At 58.6% G+C, this 19,385-nt stretch overlaps 1 protein-coding gene across 1 annotated transcript in view; it reads right to left on the bottom strand.

Annotated features, from left to right (window-relative positions):
• The window catches only part of DNAH1 (dynein axonemal heavy chain 1), a 74,945-nt gene that overhangs the window by 21,423 nt on the left and 34,137 nt on the right, over positions 1-19,385 (bottom strand). The window contains exons 21-46 of the mRNA XM_048227067.2: positions 19,082-19,294; positions 17,427-17,591; positions 16,229-16,350; positions 16,022-16,127; positions 15,387-15,566; positions 14,652-14,792; positions 13,867-14,030; positions 13,562-13,675; positions 12,898-13,086; positions 12,513-12,618; positions 11,694-11,807; positions 11,119-11,268; positions 9,709-9,795; positions 9,412-9,598; positions 7,030-7,121; positions 6,680-6,834; positions 5,365-5,542; positions 4,387-4,581; positions 4,178-4,297; positions 3,752-3,910; positions 3,487-3,594; positions 2,244-2,384; positions 1,940-2,100; positions 1,350-1,507; positions 818-991; positions 2-40 (exon numbers count right to left, since the gene is read on the bottom strand). Of these exons, the coding sequence (XP_048083024.1) occupies positions 2-40; positions 818-991; positions 1,350-1,507; positions 1,940-2,100; positions 2,244-2,384; positions 3,487-3,594; positions 3,752-3,910; positions 4,178-4,297; positions 4,387-4,581; positions 5,365-5,542; positions 6,680-6,834; positions 7,030-7,121; positions 9,412-9,598; positions 9,709-9,795; positions 11,119-11,268; positions 11,694-11,807; positions 12,513-12,618; positions 12,898-13,086; positions 13,562-13,675; positions 13,867-14,030; positions 14,652-14,792; positions 15,387-15,566; positions 16,022-16,127; positions 16,229-16,350; positions 17,427-17,591; positions 19,082-19,294 (3,718 nt within the window). The remainder of the gene's footprint in view (position 1; positions 41-817; positions 992-1,349; positions 1,508-1,939; positions 2,101-2,243; positions 2,385-3,486; positions 3,595-3,751; positions 3,911-4,177; positions 4,298-4,386; positions 4,582-5,364; positions 5,543-6,679; positions 6,835-7,029; positions 7,122-9,411; positions 9,599-9,708; positions 9,796-11,118; positions 11,269-11,693; positions 11,808-12,512; positions 12,619-12,897; positions 13,087-13,561; positions 13,676-13,866; positions 14,031-14,651; positions 14,793-15,386; positions 15,567-16,021; positions 16,128-16,228; positions 16,351-17,426; positions 17,592-19,081; positions 19,295-19,385) is intronic.

Genomic DNA, 19,385 nt, shown 5'->3' with positions numbered 1-19,385 from the left:
CGCACGGGCTCCCGGTAACTTCTCTCCCCGAGGAGTCCATCTGGAGGGTTGAGGGAGAGACACGGGGCTCAGAGTTAGGTGGGTCCCTTGCTGCCCACCTTGGCCAGCTGGGCCAAACTGGGCAACTCCCAGAGCAGCCACCTAGCAACCACCCCCAGAGCAAAGTGCCCCCACCCCTTGCTGGGCCTGTAGGCAAGTTCTGGCCTATCAGCTCTGGCGGCAGGGCAGGCCAGGCCAGAGGAGGCAAGGCCTGACTCCCAACACCCACCACCTGGCACAGTGCCAAGGGAAGTTCAAAGGTCAGAGTGTATGTTAGACAGGAGGTGGGCTGGTGGGGAAAACTGCATCCTGATGCAGTGGAAGGTCAGGCCACTTCGTCTATTTCTATCTTGGTGGTTCTTCCTGATTTATGAAAGTAACATCCTTCCACCAGCTTTTCTGGGCAAGTACTAACATACACGTGTGTACTTATGCAGGTGAACTCACAGGTGCACATATGTATAAATCATATATTCAGCAATCACCACGTGCCAGGCTTCATGCTAGATGCTACATGCGATGTCTTATTTAACCTTCGTGACTTGGGATGGTGGGCACTAATATCATCGCCCATTATACAGATGGAGAAACTGAGGCTCGGAGAGGTTCATGAATTTCCCAAAGGTAACACAGCTGAGTAAAGGGTAAGCCAGGGCTGAAGTCAGTGCCTCAACCACTCCACCCTTTCCAGCAGCTGCACAGCTCTCTTAGGAGTGGCTTCCCAGGCCTGGGCTTCTGCCTTTGTTCAGGGTGTCCCCCACTTCCAGCCGGTGCTCACCCATCCAACTGCCCAGGATGGTGGAGAAGATGCGCTTCTTGCTGACCTCGTCCATCTCGGCAAAGGACAGGTAGTTGAAGTGGCGGGTCAGCCGTGGGGTGATGGCATTCCTGCCTCCACCCGGGGGGCCCATGGCACAGACAAAGTTGATGTCCACCAGGTGCTTGAACGCTCCTGGAATGGAGGCAGGAAGTCAGGAGACAGCCCTGCCCAGGGCTGAATTATGACTTTTTGTGGGCCCTAAGCACTTTGCCCTCAAGGGTCTCCTCCTCTATACCAAATATTGAAAGTGATAATTTATAACAGTATTGGAATAAAGACAGATATGTCAACATCATACATTAAAAATGTTCTTTACCCTTAAAAGTTCATTTTCCCGATGATCTTAAAAGAAATCAAAACATTTCTGCGGACCCTCTAAAAATACTGTGGGCAGTAGGCCCTGTGCCTCCCCTGCCTAACGGATGAGGCGCCCTGCCCTGCCCAGCATGCCCAGCCCGCACCCCACTGGCCCAGGCCGGCCGGCACGCACCAATGACCTTGCGGTCATACCAGCCGCCGTGGTCCATCCACTGGCGCAACAGCTCGATGGGTGGCTGGGCGCCATATGTCTCCAAGGCTGGCATATTCAGGTCATCGATGAAGAAGATGAAGTTGCGCCCCAGGGGCGGCCCAAACACACCCTTTCGCCTGTGGGGAGGGGCTGTGTGAACCCAGCACCCACTGGCACCAGGTCCTCTGGGAAACCAGGGGTGGTAAGATGGCAACTGCCTTCAGCTTCCTCTGAATTGTTAGACCTCTTGAGCAGCCCCTTGTTCTATTCTGAACATCCTGGGACGTCATGCTTGGTTGCCCTGAGTCTGGGCTCCCTTCAAGTTGAGTCCTGCCTTGCAGGCAGAAGCATATCAAGCCCCACCCAAGTACCCAGCCCAGGGCAAGCGCCCCTGGCCGGGCTTAGGAATTCCTGATGGATGAAGGGTCTAGAACAGTCTGCAAGAGAGCTCAGGGCCCTCTAGGAAGTTTTTGGCCAACCCGAGAGCATAATTTGGTGAGGAGCTGGGAAAACAGCTGGGTGAGCAGGCTGGGAGGACACTGGGGCATAGAAAGGAAGGAGGTGCCTGCCTCTTGTCCAGCTTGCTGTCGATGAGGTCCTGGGTTTGGTTGGCCGACGTTCGGGCTGAGAAGGTGAGGAAGTGGCTGATGTACTCTGGCGGCAGGTTCTTGAGCAGCTTGTCGGAGATTGTGAGAGTCTTCCCCGTGCCTGTTGGCCCGATGCACAGAACCTAGGAGAACAGGGATCACGTGTTCAAGACTCACACTGGGTCTGGCACACGGCAGGAGCTTCCCCCCTGTCAATGTGGGAGGCCAGCCACCCCCCAACTCGGGCCTTGGCGTGGGTGAGGCTGGGCACGGCGGGCGCACTCACGGGCTTGTGGTTGACGAGCAGCATGTCCAGCAGGCAGGACATCTGCACCGTGTCCATGGTAGGCACGATGATGTCGCAGTAGTTGGTATCCGGCATCATGGTGAATGGAGTCGAGGAGTCCATCCACTTCACCCAGGCCACCTGGAAGCACAGGTAGCTCTGGGCTGGGCCCAGAACCCCGCTCCACTCCGCTCTGCCCAGTGCACCAGGACGACGAGGACATGCACTGCTAGGCCATGGCAAGACAGCCCATGTGAGGGGCTGCTTGGGACTGAAACAGGAAGCCCCGTGCCCTCCTGTCTGCTCAGGGTGGGGCGTCCCAGAACCACTGGGAGTGGGGGGCTCTCTGCACACAGCTGCCCAGGTTGGGGGCTTCCTAGAGACTGCTTAGGTCTCAGCGTCAGGCAGGTGTCCTGGCAACTGGACAGCCTAGAAGTCAAAGGCCTCTGCTGTTCAATTTCAGGCTATCCGAGGGTGTGGGGGCCAGAACCATAGGTGTTGGCATCACTAGGATACGGAGAGATCCCCCAGCCTGGTCTCCCCCAGGCATCCCTACCTGCATGATTTCCTTCACCCACAGGTGTGACCCAGCTTGCAGACCTCCCTTGATGAGGGGGCTTGCTATGGTCAAACCACAGGTCACACTGGGGACAGTTCTGATTGTTAGACTCAAGTGTGCCCTGTGAGATCCCCGGCAGGACCATGCGTAGTGGCCATCTCTGCAGACGCCTCTCTGCCCCCTCCTCGTCCTGGGCTGGGGTCCTGATGCTGGAAGCACAGTAGGCTCCCGGAGCCCTCGCTGGCTGATAGGAGTGATGGGACCCCACGGCAGGCCAGGAGGGCTTGCTGCCCAGCCCTAAGGACACCCAGCCCCTAGGAAAATGGGGATTCTAAGTAGAACTGGGTCAGCCATCCCTGGGCTCAGCATCAACATGGAGGAAGCAATACATGTGGTCGGGAAGGGAGGAATGCCAACATCTCCCGCTCCCACGTTCAAGTCCAGCTCTGCCACCCACTAGCTGGGTGTGGCTGTTCTGAGCCTCAATTTCCTTATCTGGAAATTGGGCACAATAATAACCACACTGTGGGTCTGTGAGGATCCATGAGATAATGCAAATACCCACCACCTGAGACCTGTGGCCATCCGCATGGGCTCCTCTCTGCAGTCATTATTCATCGAGGAGGACAGCCACCACCCAGTGGGCCCTTCCGTCCTGCCCCCTCGACACAGGCCTGCATTCACCTGCTTGCCCTCCTCATCTTCGTCCTCATCGTCGTTGGTGCTGCTGATGCCTGCGTCCTCCAGCCTGTAATCGAACACCAGCCCCTCCTCCGGGAAGTGCATGGTCAGCTGCGAGGGACCGGAGGAAAACCAGGCTGTGAGGCCCAGGAGTCTGCCTGGCTGCTTGTCCCTGGGGGCCTGGGCCCCTGGACGGCCCCAGAACACCCAGCATTCGGCACACACATCCGGGACCTGGGAGCCCCGCCCGGGGGCTGCCGCCTCTCACGTTTTCTATCTTCATCTTGATCCTGAGCCAGTGGCTGAAGCTGATGCGGCCGGCGCTGTCCCCTGTGGCACCCACACTCCAGATCAGGGAGAAGATGAACCAGGGCTCAATCAGCTCTGGGATGCGACTCAGCTTTTCGGGGGGTATCTTCCTGAGGCCCTGGGGACAGTGGGGACCGCATCAGGCCCAGGCAAGAACAGTGCTAAGCAGCCCAAGGAAGCGGGGGTGGGGGGCATCCCTGGGCCTCTGCCATGTGGTCTGGTGTCTCTGCAGCAGACCAGATGGGGTGACTCCATAACCCATGTGAGCCAATCCGAATCTCTCTTCCGGGAAGCTGGGCTTGGGGTTCAGGGCCCTCGGGTGCCCAGGACAGAGAGCAGGGACGGGAAGGAACAGGACCCCAGCCCCACTTGCTCAGAGCTGTACCTCTTTCGGCAGAAAGGGCCTGAAGAAGCAGTCTAGCAGCTTGAGGAGACTCAGGGTCAGGTTGCTGTTAGTTGAGGCGATCACCTCCCTTACCGAGTGCCGGACGAAAGTGATGGAGCCCTACGGGGGATGAGCACCTGGCTCTTGTGGCTGGTGGCCAGAGCGCCCTGCTGCCCCACCTGGGCCGGGCACACGGTGACCTCGCTTACCTCCAGGAAGCGGACAAAGAGGGCCTTGAAGCGCTCCTCATAGGGCTTGAATAAGGCAGGGAGCCTCCTCAGCCAGCCCTCGACAAAGGGCATGAGCCCCAGGATGCTGGGCTCCAGGTACACCATGCCGCAGCGGGACACTGTGGCTGGGGAGGCCACTGCCAGGTCCTGCACCTCGAACATCATGGTCATCGCCTGGCACCAAGATGGACTGTGTGAGTGGGCTGGCTGCCGGTTCCCAGGGCCGGGAAAGGGGCTGCAGAGCCACGGGGACAGCAACGGTGGGCAGGCCGCAGGGCAGGCTGGGGACCAGGAGCAGTGGTGGGGTGGCGGGGACTCAGGAACCCCTCGGTCCTCAGCTGATAACATAGCTCTCCCTGGGGCCGTGAGAAGAACCAAAGTCAGGAGATTCCTGGCTGCTCTGTGGCCAGCCTAGGAGCAGGGCATTTTGGGGTCTCTGGAGCAATGGAATGAGAGCTGTGGGCTATGCTGCCGAACCTCCAGGCGCTCTCTGCAGGGCTCAAGAGACCAGCTCCGAGCAGCTACCACGAATGGCTCTCCCACCAGGTGAAAGCCCTCCTCCTCTGAGAACCACACCTCACACACCAGGCAGATGGCCCTGGGGCCAGGGGTGTATACCACCTGCCTCCCAGACTCCTGTCTCGTTGCTAAGACGTCTGAGCCAGACTGGGCCACCATGGCCACAAGTGGGCCTGGGAGGCACAAGGCAGAGTCAGCCAGAGAGCGGTGGGTGGTCGTCCCAGACCTGGGCCCAGCGCATCCCAGAACGTGGTCTGCAGAAGGGCAGCCCTGGGCAGCGGCCCCCGACATGGCCGAGGTGCGGGAGCTTCGGGGCAGGGACGGCCTGGGAGGCAGCCGTGGCCCTGAGAAGGAGCGGGATGAGGCTGGCCAGCATGTTGTGGCCCCCAGGGCCACCAGCTGCAGAGGAGAGCTGGGAAGGCGGACGGGTAGACGTACCTCTGTGAGCTTGATGATCTCCCCAGAACTGAGGCACAGTTTCTTGTTGTCGTCCAGCACCGTGTTCATGTTCTCTATCCAGACAGCGTCCACCGGCCCGTCGAACATGTACCACTTCTTGTTGGTGTCGGAGGCGATGGCCCCCGCCCGGATGAGGGACGGGAAAATCCCGTCTGTCCTGCAGCCCCCAGGAGGAGAGGGAGACAGGGTGGCAAATGCAGCTGGCTCCCAGGGAAACCTGGCCGCCAGTCTGGCCCTGCTCTGTTAGGGTTTTTCTCTTCAATATCTTCATTTAAAAACAATAATGGGGAAAATGGGACTTTTTGGTGCAACATGGTGTTAAAAAAATGTGTGTTTATATTCCTTCTCTGCTGAATCTCCACTAGAGTTATATTAAAGGAAGATAAAAGGTGATATCCTGGGGGGAAAAAAGGAAATGGGGGAGGAGGCAACAGCAGAAATGGGGGTCCACCCAGTTCTGGGAGACGGGAGGAGGAGGAGAAGGGGCAAATGACCTAGCAGAAAAAGCAAGGGATGGGCTGTGAGATGTATCCAGCTCCTGCCTCAGAACCCAGGAAGGCTCAAGCTTCAGAGGCACCAAATGCCAGGGAAAGTGGTGGGTAGGGGGACATTTTTCTGGTCTGATCCCCAGGCCCCCCACGTACCCATGCAAGAGCCTCGAGTGGGTGTGGATGAGACCCTTCACCAGAAAGGGGGAAGCAGGCCAGAGTCACATTTGGAAAGATGGGTGACTTCTCCTTTCCAGTGCCCCCCCCCACTGGGTTCCCAGAACACTGGAACCAAGCAGAACTCCCCTGCAGAGACTGGAGACTTCTCCAGAGAAACAGAAGCACCCCAGAGAAAAGCCTCCCACATGCTGACTTTGGGGGGTCTCCACCTAGTTGCTATAGCTCAGAGCACTTTCCCTGATACGCACATGTCTGCCTGGGGCTGGAGGCCCTGAGAGGGACCGCCGGCCCCCTTGGGCCATGACAGCAGGCAACATTTACTGAGAACTTGGTATGTGCCACGCTGTCCAGACATCTTCCTTATATCCCTTATATCCAGCTCATTTTTTCCTTACCATGATCATGGTGCCATTATCATCCCCACTTTGCAGATGATGGCACCAAGGCCAGGGAGGCAGAAAGGTCACTCAACAAGGAAGTGCAGTGATGAGTAGAGCCCCAGGCATTTGGGTTCCAGAGCCTGAGCTCCTGACCTCCCACTGGGCTAGGGGAGGGACGCCCATGGCCCACAGCCCCCAGAGGTCTGGGTGCAGGGTGGTCCCTGGAGAGGGGTCGGTACGACTCACCATTCATGGGTGAGCAGGTCAAATTCTCCATACAGCTGGCCCATCGTGATGGACTTGGGGTTCAGCACGTAGTAGTTGACGGCCTCATACACACCGCCACTGATGGACGGCTGTCCTTTCAGCGAGGTCATGGCGGCTGCCAGGACTCTGTAACACTGGGGAGATAGCCATCTAAGAGTGAGCCTCCTGGCTCCCCAGAGCACAGGGCTGGGGTGGGCTGCAGGCCACAGGGAGCAGGAGGGGTATTCTAGAGGCCACAGAGGTACAAATGGGGGCCAAGACCCATGTGGAGGCCCCACGCCCCTCAGGCCCTGTCTGGGTAGTGAATTGCCTGGCTTGACTCCACTTACGTTGCTCTTGCCAGAACCGGTGGGCCCGACGAGCATGAGGCCGTGCCGCACCACCGTGGTCTCATAGAGCTGGATGCACTTGGTCAGGAAGCCTGGAGGACACGGCAGTGGAACTCAGGGGGTAGAGCATGGGCTTGGGGCCTGGCTCTGCCACTAGCTTGCTGTGCGACCCCAGGGGGGGGTCACCCTGAGCCTCAGTTTCCTCAGAGATGAGGGCAGGTGAAGCCCTAAGCACAGGGACTGGCACGGAGTAGGCACTCTGCTAATGGCAGCCATGATTTCCACCACGACTATTATTCCCTAACATGCGTTGGTCAGGTGTCCAGCTGGCATGGGCCCCAGAAGCGACTCCAGCCCCAGAGCCTCTGCCCAGCCCACTGAAAGCAATGCCCTGAGTAAATGGTGGCCAATACATGGCAAAATCCCAGGGACAAAATTGGAGCATCAGTCAGGAGCTTCGACTGACCAAGACCAGAGCTGTGGGACAGCTGCCCGTTGTAGGCAGAGGGCCAGAGCCACACAGGTAGGGAATGAGCATAGCACTTTGGCCCAAGAGTGGCTCGGGGAGTTGGTGGGGGGCGCTGTGGCGCTGCATGTCTGGGAGGCCCTGCTAATGGGACAAGGTCCAGTTTTTCAGTGATTGCTAAGCTGACCCAAGGCCATGAGGGAGAGATTTTGAGGCTTCACTCAACAAGCCCTCTGGGACCTGGCGGGCAGCAAGTGGCATCAGAGCTCCATGTGGAATGAAGGACACTGGAGGGCGTGGGGGTCAGACCTTGCAGCCTGAGTGCATCAGGCCCCAGAGGGGGGCCGTGTAGCCAGGGTGGCCACATGGCCAGGGGTGACTTCCTGGAGGAGCGTCCTCCCCACTCCACAAAGGACTGGCAGGGAGGGTCTAGGAGGAGAGGAAAGGTCTGCCGGGCTAGGGATGGTGGGACCAGAGCTCGAGCTGCATGGCCGTGCAGTGGCTGCGTTGAGGCCCCCACCTTCTATCAGGGAAGAGGGTTGAGGTCAGAGGGAGACTGAAGGCGGCATCCCCCAGAGTTCTTCCATCTGAGTGGTGGCCTTTGTAACAAACTGGTTCAAGGAAGGCCCAAATGTTCCTTAGCCCAACGACACCAGGGCTGTGGTCCACAGGCAGTGTGAGCAAATCCAAGATGGCAGTAATATGCTTTGCTCCAAAAGAGGACAGTAGGGGCTGTGGTGTGGTGGGGCAGGGGGCGTGGGCAGGTCACAGCTCACCATTTCCCCCAGTGATGGCATCAAACCCCATTGCTGCCCCAGGAGGTAAGGATGGGGCAGAGGAGAGCCTCTATCAGGGAGGAGCAAGGCCCAAGAGGGGCCCAAGTGTTGTGACTGCTCCCCACGAGGGGTGGGAGGCTAAGCAGGGGGCCTCGGGGAGATGACAGGATCTGCTTCCCCGCTGTAAAATAATCAGCAAACTATACATTGGTCTTTGCCCCGTTCCTAATGCAGAGCTCCTCAAACCATTGTCAATAGGATGCTAGGAGAATCTTCTTTTCTAACACTTAGTCTTTGACATTGGTTCCTGACACCCTTGTCATTTCCGGAGTGCTAGGAATGTCTGTTGATCTAATGAGGCGCCTCGTGGTGGTGGGCTCCCGGGAGCGGGCTGGTCACCAGGAAGACCAAACAATGGTTAGATGCTTAGAACTTTCGGGCTCACTCCCCCATTTCCAGAGAAGGGAGAGGGGCTGGAAGTGGATAATAATTGATAATAATTTATCATGCCTACATGATGAAGGCTCCATAAAAATCCCCAAAGCATGGGATTCGGAGAGCTTCCTGGTCTAGGAACACATCCATGTGCTGGGAGGGTGGTTCACCCCAGACTCCAAGCAGGCAGACCTCAGCCCCTGTGTCTCTTCACCTGGCTGCTCATCTGTGTCTTTCCCATATCCTTTATCATGTAGTAAGTATAAACGTGTTTCCCTGAGTTCTGTGAGCTGTTCTAGCGAATGATCAAACCTAAGGAGGGGGTCGTGGGAACCTCGGATTTGTAGCCAAGCTGCCGAAAAGTTATGGGTAACCTGGGGACCCACTACTTGTGACTTGTGACTACTTGTGACTTGGACTCTGATTAGTGTCAGAACTGAGCTGAATGGTGGGACGGCCAGTGGAGAATTGGTGTCGGAGAACTGGTTGGTGTGGGAAAACTGCCACGTCTGGTGACAGAGGCATGAGTGGGAGAGAGGACTTTCTCCTAGACATCTGTCAGCTGCCCTATCCCGGGGACTGATTGACCTGCCGCACACCTGGCCAGGCGTGAGCGACCCTGAGGCAGCACTGGCCCGTCTTCCGCCCCTGCCCCGGATCCTAGGGCGGCCACTCCCAGACTGTAAGGGGGCGCTAGCGGCTCACCATCCACATCCTTAAGGTTGCTGTTCTCACAGGCCTTGCGAATGGCCTTGTCCAGGATGCCGTAGTCGGTCTCCTCCTCCCTGATGGTGGGGAACAGGTCTGACACGATCCCAGAGAAGAGCTTGAGGTCCTCCTGCAGGAACTTGGGCACGTTCACATCTCGGATGGCCCGGAGGCATATCAGCTCCTGCAGCAGAGGCCGGTGGAGCCTTCAGGGGACCCGGGTCAGACCCGTCCCCAGCCCCTTGGGAGCCCTCCTGCGGCCCCGCACCCTGGGCTCCTTGGGATGGAGCTCACCTCATCCATGCTGGGGTTTTCTCGCTTGAGGTTCCCAGCAGCCGAGATCACAGTCTTCACAGCTCTCATCCCGAAGTCATAGTGATCCTGTCACCGCCGCACAGGAGGGGGGGCAGGTGGGCCCTGTGCCTTGGGGGGCTGCTGCCTGGAACACTCTGCCTCCCCACCTAGTACCTGGCCCTCCCCAGCTGGAAGTTGCAAGGTCACACCCCTGCAGGCCCCCGCCTGAGCCGGATGCCCTCGACCGTATGCCTCTGGCACCTTCTGCTTACCATCCCAGTGGCCCTCTCCTTCACCGGCTCACCTCGTCAGCATCCCCTGCCTGACTCGTGGCCCTTGAAGGTGAGGACTCTGTGTGGGTCCGACCCTGGAAGAGTCCTGCGGCCCCAGCACTGCACCAGGGGCAGGGAGGCGCTCCGGTTTGTTCAACACATGAAAGGAGTTCCCATCGGTGCCGCGGTAGGGCTGGTCCTGAGGGCCACTGAGCTTCCTTCTAACATTGTCTTAACATCTCTCCAGACCCACCTTTTCAGCCACACCGCCGTGGCTTTTCTCTTCTTTGCTGCTCGTTCTATTTCTCTCCATGTGGTATGGAAATAGTTACATTTTTATCATTTTTTCCCCATGGGGCCAGACCATGAGAGCTACATCTGGACTGGACCCACAGACCAGCACACTTCCCAGAAGTCTCGGACTTGCAGCAGCATGAAATGACGGGCTAGACTTGCCACTTAAGGTTCTGCATTTCCAGAACCATGTGGGTACAGTCGGTCTAATGGGAGGGCAGCGTTTTTGAAAGTGGATGGTGAGAAAGAAGGTGTGTGGAGGTGCGGGCATCCAGGCTGCGCTATGGTGGGCAGCTGTTTTTCCCAGTAACAGATCTGTCCAGCCCATGGGTTTTGGGGGGCCCCACCTGGCCAAAGGCAGCACGGTTTCCCCCTGGCTACAGTGACTAGTGTTCATCCAGGAGCAGGTCACCCAGAGGGGGCCTATTAGGATGACACCAGGGACTTTTTCTAGAACTATGAAGAAAGAGGAACTAAGCTGGTGGCATGTAAGCCCAGAGCTAGGCTCATCTTGCCACTGCAGGGGAGCCTGCCTGAGAAGGGAGCCAAACAGGGAAGCTTAGCCAGCAGTGCTGGGGTCTGTACCAACGGCAGCTGCCCCGGAAGCTGGGCTCAGCACACTGTGTGGAAGGCCCATGGTGCCAGGCGGCTCCTGTCCTGCTCTGGTCCCACAAGACCCAGTGTACTTGCTCCTCAGCCTTGGGTTGTGTGGCTCTTGGTCTCCTAATGCTTGACCCAACTAGCCCTCGGCTGAGAAGTGGGGATGTAACTCCTATCTCATGGGGCTCACGGAGAGCAGAGAGCGGCTCTCACACCCTGGAAGCTGGTGGGGGCAGGGCCTCACCTGCGAGCTGAGCTGCTCGGAAGACAGCTTGAAGGTGGTTGTGATCTTCTTGGCCAGCACACTGGCCTCATTGAAGCCAAAGGAGTAGAGGGAGATCTCTGCGATCATGGCGTAATCCGGAACCATCATGGCCACGGGCCGGAAGAGTGCCTGGGGCACGGCGGGCCCGTGTGAACGGAGAGGCAGGCCTCCCCTCCTAGAGTCCCGCCCACTCTCTAGACCATCCTTCTGGATGGTGGTCCTCAGTCCTCAGAAGGCAGACTCGCTGCCCTCCTGCCCCACCTGTGCTTGGATTCCCCTTTGCACCTCACCCACCACAGCTGACATATCCTCCCCTGTGGCTGGATGGCTCTGCCATTAGAAACCGGTTCTTCGTGTTGACCTGAACCCGCCCCCAGACTTCTCCCAAGCCTGAGGACAAGCCTGGGGCCTCCTCTCCATGGCTGGGGGTAGGTCTCAGGACCCCCAGGCAGGAGGGTTGCCCCGGGGAATCCTTGCATAAGCACTTAAGCACCTCTGAGGCCATATCCCCTGTGCTTTCCAGTACCCTGGGAAGCCTCTGTGCCGGAACTCGCCTTCAGGTTATCGGGGAGCTCCGTGCGGCCGGCGTATCCTGGGTTCATGGTGATAAACACCGCGCAGGATGGCACAAGTGGGATCTCGACACCCTCAAACATGAAGCGTTCCACCTACGGGGGAAGGGGTTGGCTCACCTGCCTCTTCTCTGGATGGGCCCCCTCGTCCCTGTGGATGCCCTGTTCTGGCTATAGCCACTCAGCCCAGGAGAGAGGGTTGGCTCCTCTGTCAGGATCTAGCCTAAGACCTCGGGTCCTGGTGGCTACTGGTGTCCTCTGAGGTCCCATCTCCCTGAGGTCTTCACGCATCTCCTGCTACGCACACCCTATCCCCAGTTCCTGACACTGGTTCTCCTGGACTTGGGCAAACTCAGCTCTGACTAGGACTCAGAGCCCTACTGGGATGGGGTTGGGCACCTGCCAGCCTCCCAGCTCTTGTTGCCACGAGGAGACCTCTGGCCACTCTGAGTGAGGCTAGAGAAAGGACAAATGGCTGGGGCTTTCCATAAGGGTCAGGATGTAGGAGGGATCCCTTCATCCACCGAAGCTTGGCCTGAAAATTGCCCCCAGAGTGGGGCAGGGACATGGGGCTCCCTGACTGGCTACAAAAGCCCCTCAGAGACAATTCCACAAGGGGGAGTGGGACTGCCCAGTCCCCTATGAGACGAGAGAGGCTGGGCTCACGGCAGGCCTGAGTGCCTGGCTTTTGACGCCACCAGCATGGGGAGCCTGTGGCAGCACGGGTGTGCTGAACAGCTGAGGTGATACGGTGGTAACCTGGAGGGGGCACGGGGTGGTGGTGGAAGCCTGGATGCTCACCCGCTGTTGCTGAGCCTTCTGGATGGTGGTGATCTGCTGTGCCACCACAGACAGCACCTCAATGTCGATGCGGTTGAACTCATCGAAGCAGGCCCAGGCCCCAGCACTAAGTAAGGTAAGCACAATGGGGGGATATGCCCACCTGACACCTCCAAGGGCCCCCTGTGACTCTGCCGGGAGGAAGCTTCCAACGGCCATCTTGGCCAGCTCAGCCATATTCCCACCACCCACCACCCTACCCCAGTGCCCACCAGGGGCTGAGCCTTTGATTCCTATTATCCCATCCTGTCCCCTCCACCGTCCTGTGAGGCTCCTCTCAGGCAGCGTCCCTGGGAGAGGCCAGCCGCCCTGCCCTGTCGCGTGTCACCCTCGTGCGCACCCTCACCTGGCCAGGCCCTTGAAGAACTTGCCCATGGCCATGAAGTCGAGCTGGTCAGAGCAGTTGAACACCACAGTCTGGATGGCCAAGGCCTTGCCCAGGTCTTTGGTGGTTTCAGTTTTCCCTGTGCCAGCCGGGCCAGCCGGGGCACCCCCAAACTTGAGGTGCAGGGCTCCAGTCAGAGTCAGGTAGCACCTGCAGGAGTGAGAGGAGGTGGGCATGGGCCACACTCCTTCCTCAGGACTCCTGGAGACTTAGGGAGTGGTTCACTTTATAAAGAGGTTGCCCGTCTTTTCTCCCAAGTCAATCCCTCTGGTGCCCTGAAAGGCGGCTTTGACTGATGAAATTAGTAAAGCTCATACCCTCTAGATGCTTCCGGAGTGCCATGCGTGTGCTAAAAGCTTTACACCTCAGCCCATGAAATTCTCAGGACCACCCTGAGGACGCTGCAGAGGAAACTGGGCTCGAGGGTCGAGTCAGCTGTCCAAGGTCGCCCACCAGAGGGACAGAACTGGTTCTGAACCTGAAGCCCATGCTCCTAGCCCCACACTGTTTGAATGGACTGGCCCATCACGGACTCACCGGGCCTCAGGGTCCCCAGACTCTCCGGCCGGCCAGAGCCGGAGGGAGGACGCCAGGGCAGGAGGGTACGTGGGGAGGGGATGCTCACCTGTCGGTCAGGGGCGTGATCACAAGCCTCCCGCTGTTGCCCAGGTACTCATAGCCGTAGATGAACTCGGCATTCACAGCCCGGATGTACAAGTTGTTATTTGTCCAGTAGTACCTGGCATTGCAGGGGGATAGGCTCCTGGACCACGGGACCACGGGCCACTGGGTAGGGCATGTGGCGAGGAGAGGTGGGGAAGGAGGGCATCGAGGTGCCCCATCCAGCTTGTCCCAGGGCCTACTGTAGACTGACTCTCCACCCTGTCCCAGCCCTGGACGTGAGTGGCCCGGGGGCCCCTGCCTCCTCACCTCAGCTGCGAGATCCACTCAAAGTCGTTCACGCTGACTATGTTCTCCTGGATCAGCTTCTTCACCACATCCTTGGCATGGACCTCAATGACAATTAGTGCCGACAGCACGGCCCGCTGCATGCGGGACAGCTTCCCCCGCACCAGGGCCACCAGGTCACTGAGCTGTGGGAGCGGGAGGACACTGTCAGATACTGGCGTGGTCGAGCTAGGTAGGCTTCCCCTCCCGTGCACAGATGGTGGGCTTCTCCCAGGAACAGTCTCTCTACCCTGGGGGCTCCTGGTGGTCTAGGATGGGAAGGGGTGCAGAACAACGCAAGGGGAGGGTGGGCAGGGCATGTGTCCCATGGGAAGTCTGGCAGGAAAGCAAATAAAAACGGAGGCACAGGCATGGCGTCCGCCTCCCCGTAGCATGCGGAGACTTGTGAGCCTTCGGGGGCCAGGTGGTGGAGCCTGGCAAGGAGCTTGAGGAAGGCGTGTGGTGAGGAGCCAGGGCACAGAGCAAGGAGAGCCCGTGAGACAGTGCAGGAGGGCCCCAGACACGTGGCTCCCTCACTGACCACTGGGAGAGGGGCACCCACCTGGCCTCGGAGCTCTCCTCAGACCACCAGACCCTCCCTTGTGTGGCGGGTTGGGAGACACTCATTTCAGGGTTGGACCTATTGCTCCTTGGGTCTAACTCCAAGCCCCTTCCAGCATCAATAGAGGGAAGCCCCCTGGGGGAGCAGGTTCTCCCAGGGTGTGGGGTGTATGGGGGGAGGACAGGGTGACTCCCTTGGCTCCCACCTGCCGGGCCAGCTGGGGGAACAGCTGGTTACTGAGGTTACCGGCCCCCAGTGCCTTGGCCACCTCCATGGTCCAGTAGGTCTGGCACCCGGCAATGGTCACCTGGCCAGGCCACTTGAGAACCCACTGGGTCCTGGGCATCTAGAAAGATAACACAGGTAGGGCTGACCCAGGCGGCGGCTAGCCCTGACCGCGCAGCCTCGTTTTTGCTTAAACTTCATCTGTCCATCTAGGCCCAAGTAGTTAATTCTACCTCAGAAACAGAGAAGCCATTAAGCTCTGGGCCTCTTAGGTTTCGGCCAAGTCCTCACTTCCTCAGCAGCGGAGACCTTGAAGCAGAAGGATGGGAGCCTAGGTTCGGGGAACATCATCCCGGGTTCAAATCCTGACTGCCACTTTCAAATCACATGCCTTCGGGCAGAACACGCCTCTGAACTAATCCACAGGTGAGCTGCTGACCATGGACTGAGAGCAGCGATGCGGGGGAGGCCCGGGGCCGGGCCGGGCTGACAGTGAGTGCTTAAAACACAACCACAGTAGCTGGTCATTATCTGGGGGCACGCCTCACTTTTTGGACCGTTTTCAGATGCCTCCTCCAGCGCCCCAAGGGCCACCTGCCCCCAGAGATCCCCTGGTTGACTGAGAGCCCGAGGATGAGGCAGGTGGGTGGGCAGGCGGCCCTGTGAGGGAGCGGGGTGTCACCGAGGCTATGTTGGGATGGGGGGCACGGCTCACCGTGGGGTAGGCCTTGATGGCTCTCTCGATGATGTCCCGCACGCTGGTCTTCATGCTGCGCTCCACCTCCCGCAGCCAGTCCTCCACGTTGCTGGACGGGTAGATGGAGAAGGACAGCTGCACCTCTTCGCCCTCCGCCGAGAACATGTGTGTGATCTCCAGATCCTCCTGGAACTGCAGCTGTGGGCAGGGGAGGAGCGAGAGCAGCCTTTCCCCAGGTGTGCCCAGAGGCCTCGTCCGCCCCAGCCCCCGCCCCAGGGCTGGCCCTGCCCCCTCCACTGCGCCCCCCGACTGCATGTGGGTGTGCCCAGCCCGCTGGGGGAAGGAGGCTAAGCCTGCCCTGTGTGTCCCACTCCCCCACAGGCCTGTGTGGCCTCCCTTGTAAGCGAAGATGAGGATGAGGTGATTCAGGAGATCTCTGCTTCCTGGGTTTCTCGGCCCAGCTGGCACCTCGGTGCACTGAGCTGGGTTTCTACAGCCGCCCTTCCTCCCACAGCCCCTGCTGGTGCCAAGGGCCAGGAATGTCACGGGCCACCTCAGCTCCTGCTAAAAGGACTTGGGGCCAGAAAAGAGCTATCCTCCCTGGGAAGGTAACCCAAGGCTCCTGGGCCTGAACCCCAGGCCCAGTTACCTACCCGGGCAATGTTCTCGAAGCACTTGCGCAGGTGGGGCTGCACGGCTGTGGGGTCCTTTGTCTGGGACAGAATCTCGAGTAGTTCATCATCTGACAGGAAGTAGAATCTGCAAGGGGAACAGGGGTGAGGGAGTGGGTCAGGGCAGCCTCGCACCCCAGCCCCGAGGGCAGACACCAACAGAGTGGGCACGGGCCAGGTGGCACCCACCTGGGGAAGGCGCCCCGCTTGGTCTCCAGGTACTCGCTGAGGCCCTTCTGCACCATGTCCAGCAGCTTATTGCAGTCCCGCAGGCTGTCCAGCAGCCTCTGGTCAGAGCACACATTGATTACCTGCAATGGCCCAGGCCAGAAAGTGGAAGCGAGCATGGTCAAACCAGGAGGCAGCAAGGGGGCTCAGAGGGCACCCATGCTGACCAGAGACCCCAGTAGGACCTGGAGGGGGGGGCAGGGCTCTCTGAGCCACGGCCCACATCCATTACCCCCGTCAAACCACAGGAAACAGTCTATGGTCAAAAATATTAGGGGCGCCTGGGTGGCTCAGCCGTTCAGTGTCTGCCTTCAGCTCAGGGTATGATCCCAGGGTCCTGGGATAAAGCCCCGCATCAGGCTCTCTGCTCAGCCCTCTCTCTCCCTCTGCACCTGCCCCCCATGCTCTCTCTTTCTAATAAAGAAATAAAATTAAAAAAAAAACCATTAGAGTTAAACAAAGCCAACGCATTTGATTTGTTGTGGGACTTGTCAGAGCCTTTAAAATCCTAATGTAGGGGCGCCTGGGTGGCTCAGTCAATTGAACGTCCAACTCTTGGTTTTGGCTCAGGTCATGATTTCGGGGTCCTGGGACCAAGCCCTGATTCAGGCTCCATGCCCAGCATGGAGTCTGCGTCAGATTCTCTTTTTCCTTTCCCCTCTGTACCTCCCCGCCATGCTCTCTCTACATACACAATAAAATAAATAAATAAAATCCTCTAAAATCCTGATAATGTAGGGGCACCTGGGTGGCTCAGTCAATTGAATGTCCAACTCTTAGCTTCGGCTCAGGTCATGATCTCAGAGTTGTTGAGATTGAGTCCCGTGTCAGGCTCCACACTCAGGGCAGAGTTTGCTTGTCCTTCTCCCTCCCCCTCTGCTCCTCCCCTTGCTCACAATTACTCTCTGTCTCTCAAATAAATAATAAAATCTTTTTAAAAAATCCTAATGTAGACTGCAAATCTTCAAGGGGAAAACCAACTATCGTGTTTCTGAGGAATATGTCTCAAGTCTGGGGAGTCCACTCAGAGGGACACAGGCCTCAGGCTTGTCCTTCAGTCTTTCTTGTTCAGAGAGAGAAGACACCAGGAGGCCCCCAACAATGTGATCAGGGTCCTCGGCGGTACCGGCTGCCCCCTCCTGTCCCCATGGGAGCTCGCCTCACGGGTCTCGTAGGCGTTCTTCATGATCTTCCTCCAGATCCGCTCCATTGTCTGGTAGCGCTTGCTCTCCACAGGCAACTGCCGATTGATGTCCTCAGAGCTGAAGATGGGCTCCAAGTAGAGCCAGGCCCGTTGACAGTTCAGCCACTCCTCCAGCACCTCCTGGGCAGGGCATGGACCGTCAGGGCCTGGGGTCCACCTTAGGTCCTGTCCCCGCTGACCTGGAGATCTAACCCGACCAGACTGCTGGGCAGAGCCCTGGTCATCAGAGCCAGCATCCACGGGGGGACTTCCAGATGACCCTGCCAGCCACTGCTCCGGGGAGCCAAGGCTGCACAGAGGCCCTGCCCTCCAGAGAAACCTCCAGTCCCCCAGAGCACACCCAAGACTCCAACAGAGCCAGAGGAGCCACTCTTCCCTAAGACAGAACCACCCTCACACCAGTGAGCCCTGCAGTCACAGAGGAAAGAGCCTGGTGCGTGGAAGACCAAACCAGTCCCCTTTCCTGGGAGGACTTTTGGGTCTACGACCCCAGGATTCTCTGAGGTGTACTGGGATTTGAGTTTGAGATCCCTAAAACCTCAGTCCAAGAACAAGACACCTCCAAAACCAACTGCTTTCCTCTTCTACCTTCAAACTCCTCTCTGTGGATTTATCTCTTTTCCTATCAGTGCAAATTCATGCATGCGTTCGTTCATTCATTCATTCATTCATTCATTCATTTATTCCCTTCCTCAAGAGATGTGTTCTTCAGCCAGCTCTGTGCCAGGCCTGTGCTCTGCCCATGCGGGCATCAGAAACAGAGGGAAACAGGATGGGGTCCCTGCACTTGAGGTGCCCACAGCCCACAGAACAGCCAGTTCTGCCTCTGCATCACCAAGGGCCCAGCATGTGTGATGGGCTTTGTAAGAGGCACCAAGGGCCACCTCGCCGCTAGATGTGGGGGAGGCAGTGAGGGCTGCTGGATGCTGACCCTTGGAGATGGCAGGAAGGGACGAACTCTAGGTAGAGAGGGCAGTGAGGGCAAAGGCGGAAGACCCAGGGACACTGCTGACCAACTTAGACATCTCTGGGTGATCCGAGGAGCGTACACATAAGCCCTCCTCACTCAGCTCCTGGCCTTCACGGGAGGTCCCTGAGGAGCTCCCAGGAAGGCCCCAGGGAAGGGACCATAAGAATCACAGCAGTAGGCCTAACCACAGGACAGTCCTCCAAGGCTCGGCAGACAGCCCTAAAGAGAGGCAGTCCCCAACGCCCCGGCCCCTTTACCCCAAGCCAGCTTCAAATGAGTGAGGAATGGGAGGCTCAGAGCAGAGCAGACGGCATGGAGGAGCCTCAAGGCCTCGTGGTGTCCAGCCCAGAAAGTTCTGAGACTGGAGGTCCTCGTGGTCCCAAGAGCAGGCGTCTCATGCCCCTCCCCAGCCACAACGTCGGGCCCCAGCCTCACGTCCTGAACCGCCTCCTCTGGTAGCCAAACCTCAGAGATGGACAGCCTCATACTAGACGCTCGGCCCTGAACGAGGGGCCTGTCAGGGACCGAGGAGCAGGACGCACCTGGGTGAGACACCCCCCACTTCGAGCCCCACCCAGAGGCCAGAAAGGCCGCCTACGCAAGGACTGGGGAGGAGCAAGTGAGGCCAGCGAGGGCCCACCTGGGTCAGCTTCAGCTTGTTCTCCCAGGAGCTGATGCGCTGCTCGAAGGGCTTCTTGTAGGGCGAGAAGGACATGCTCTGGGTCATGACAATGTGGTCGTCAAGCAGCTGTGAGGCCTCGTCCGGGCTCTTGAGGATGTAGGTCTCTGTCTCCTTGTATGGCAGCACGTTGAACAGGATGGTTGACCATTCCTTCTCCATCTTATCCAGTGCCTAGTGTGGGGGGCGAGTCAAGGCTGGGTCCCGAGAAGGAGCTGGCACACGTGCTGTATGAGCAGCACTGGACGCAGAAGAACGGGCTCTG

The sequence above is a fragment of the Ursus arctos genome, unplaced genomic scaffold (assembly GCF_023065955.2).
Source record: "Ursus arctos isolate Adak ecotype North America unplaced genomic scaffold, UrsArc2.0 scaffold_14, whole genome shotgun sequence".
Taxonomy (NCBI): Eukaryota; Metazoa; Chordata; class Mammalia; order Carnivora; family Ursidae; genus Ursus; species Ursus arctos.
This window is presented reverse-complemented; position numbering and strand designations above follow the sequence as displayed.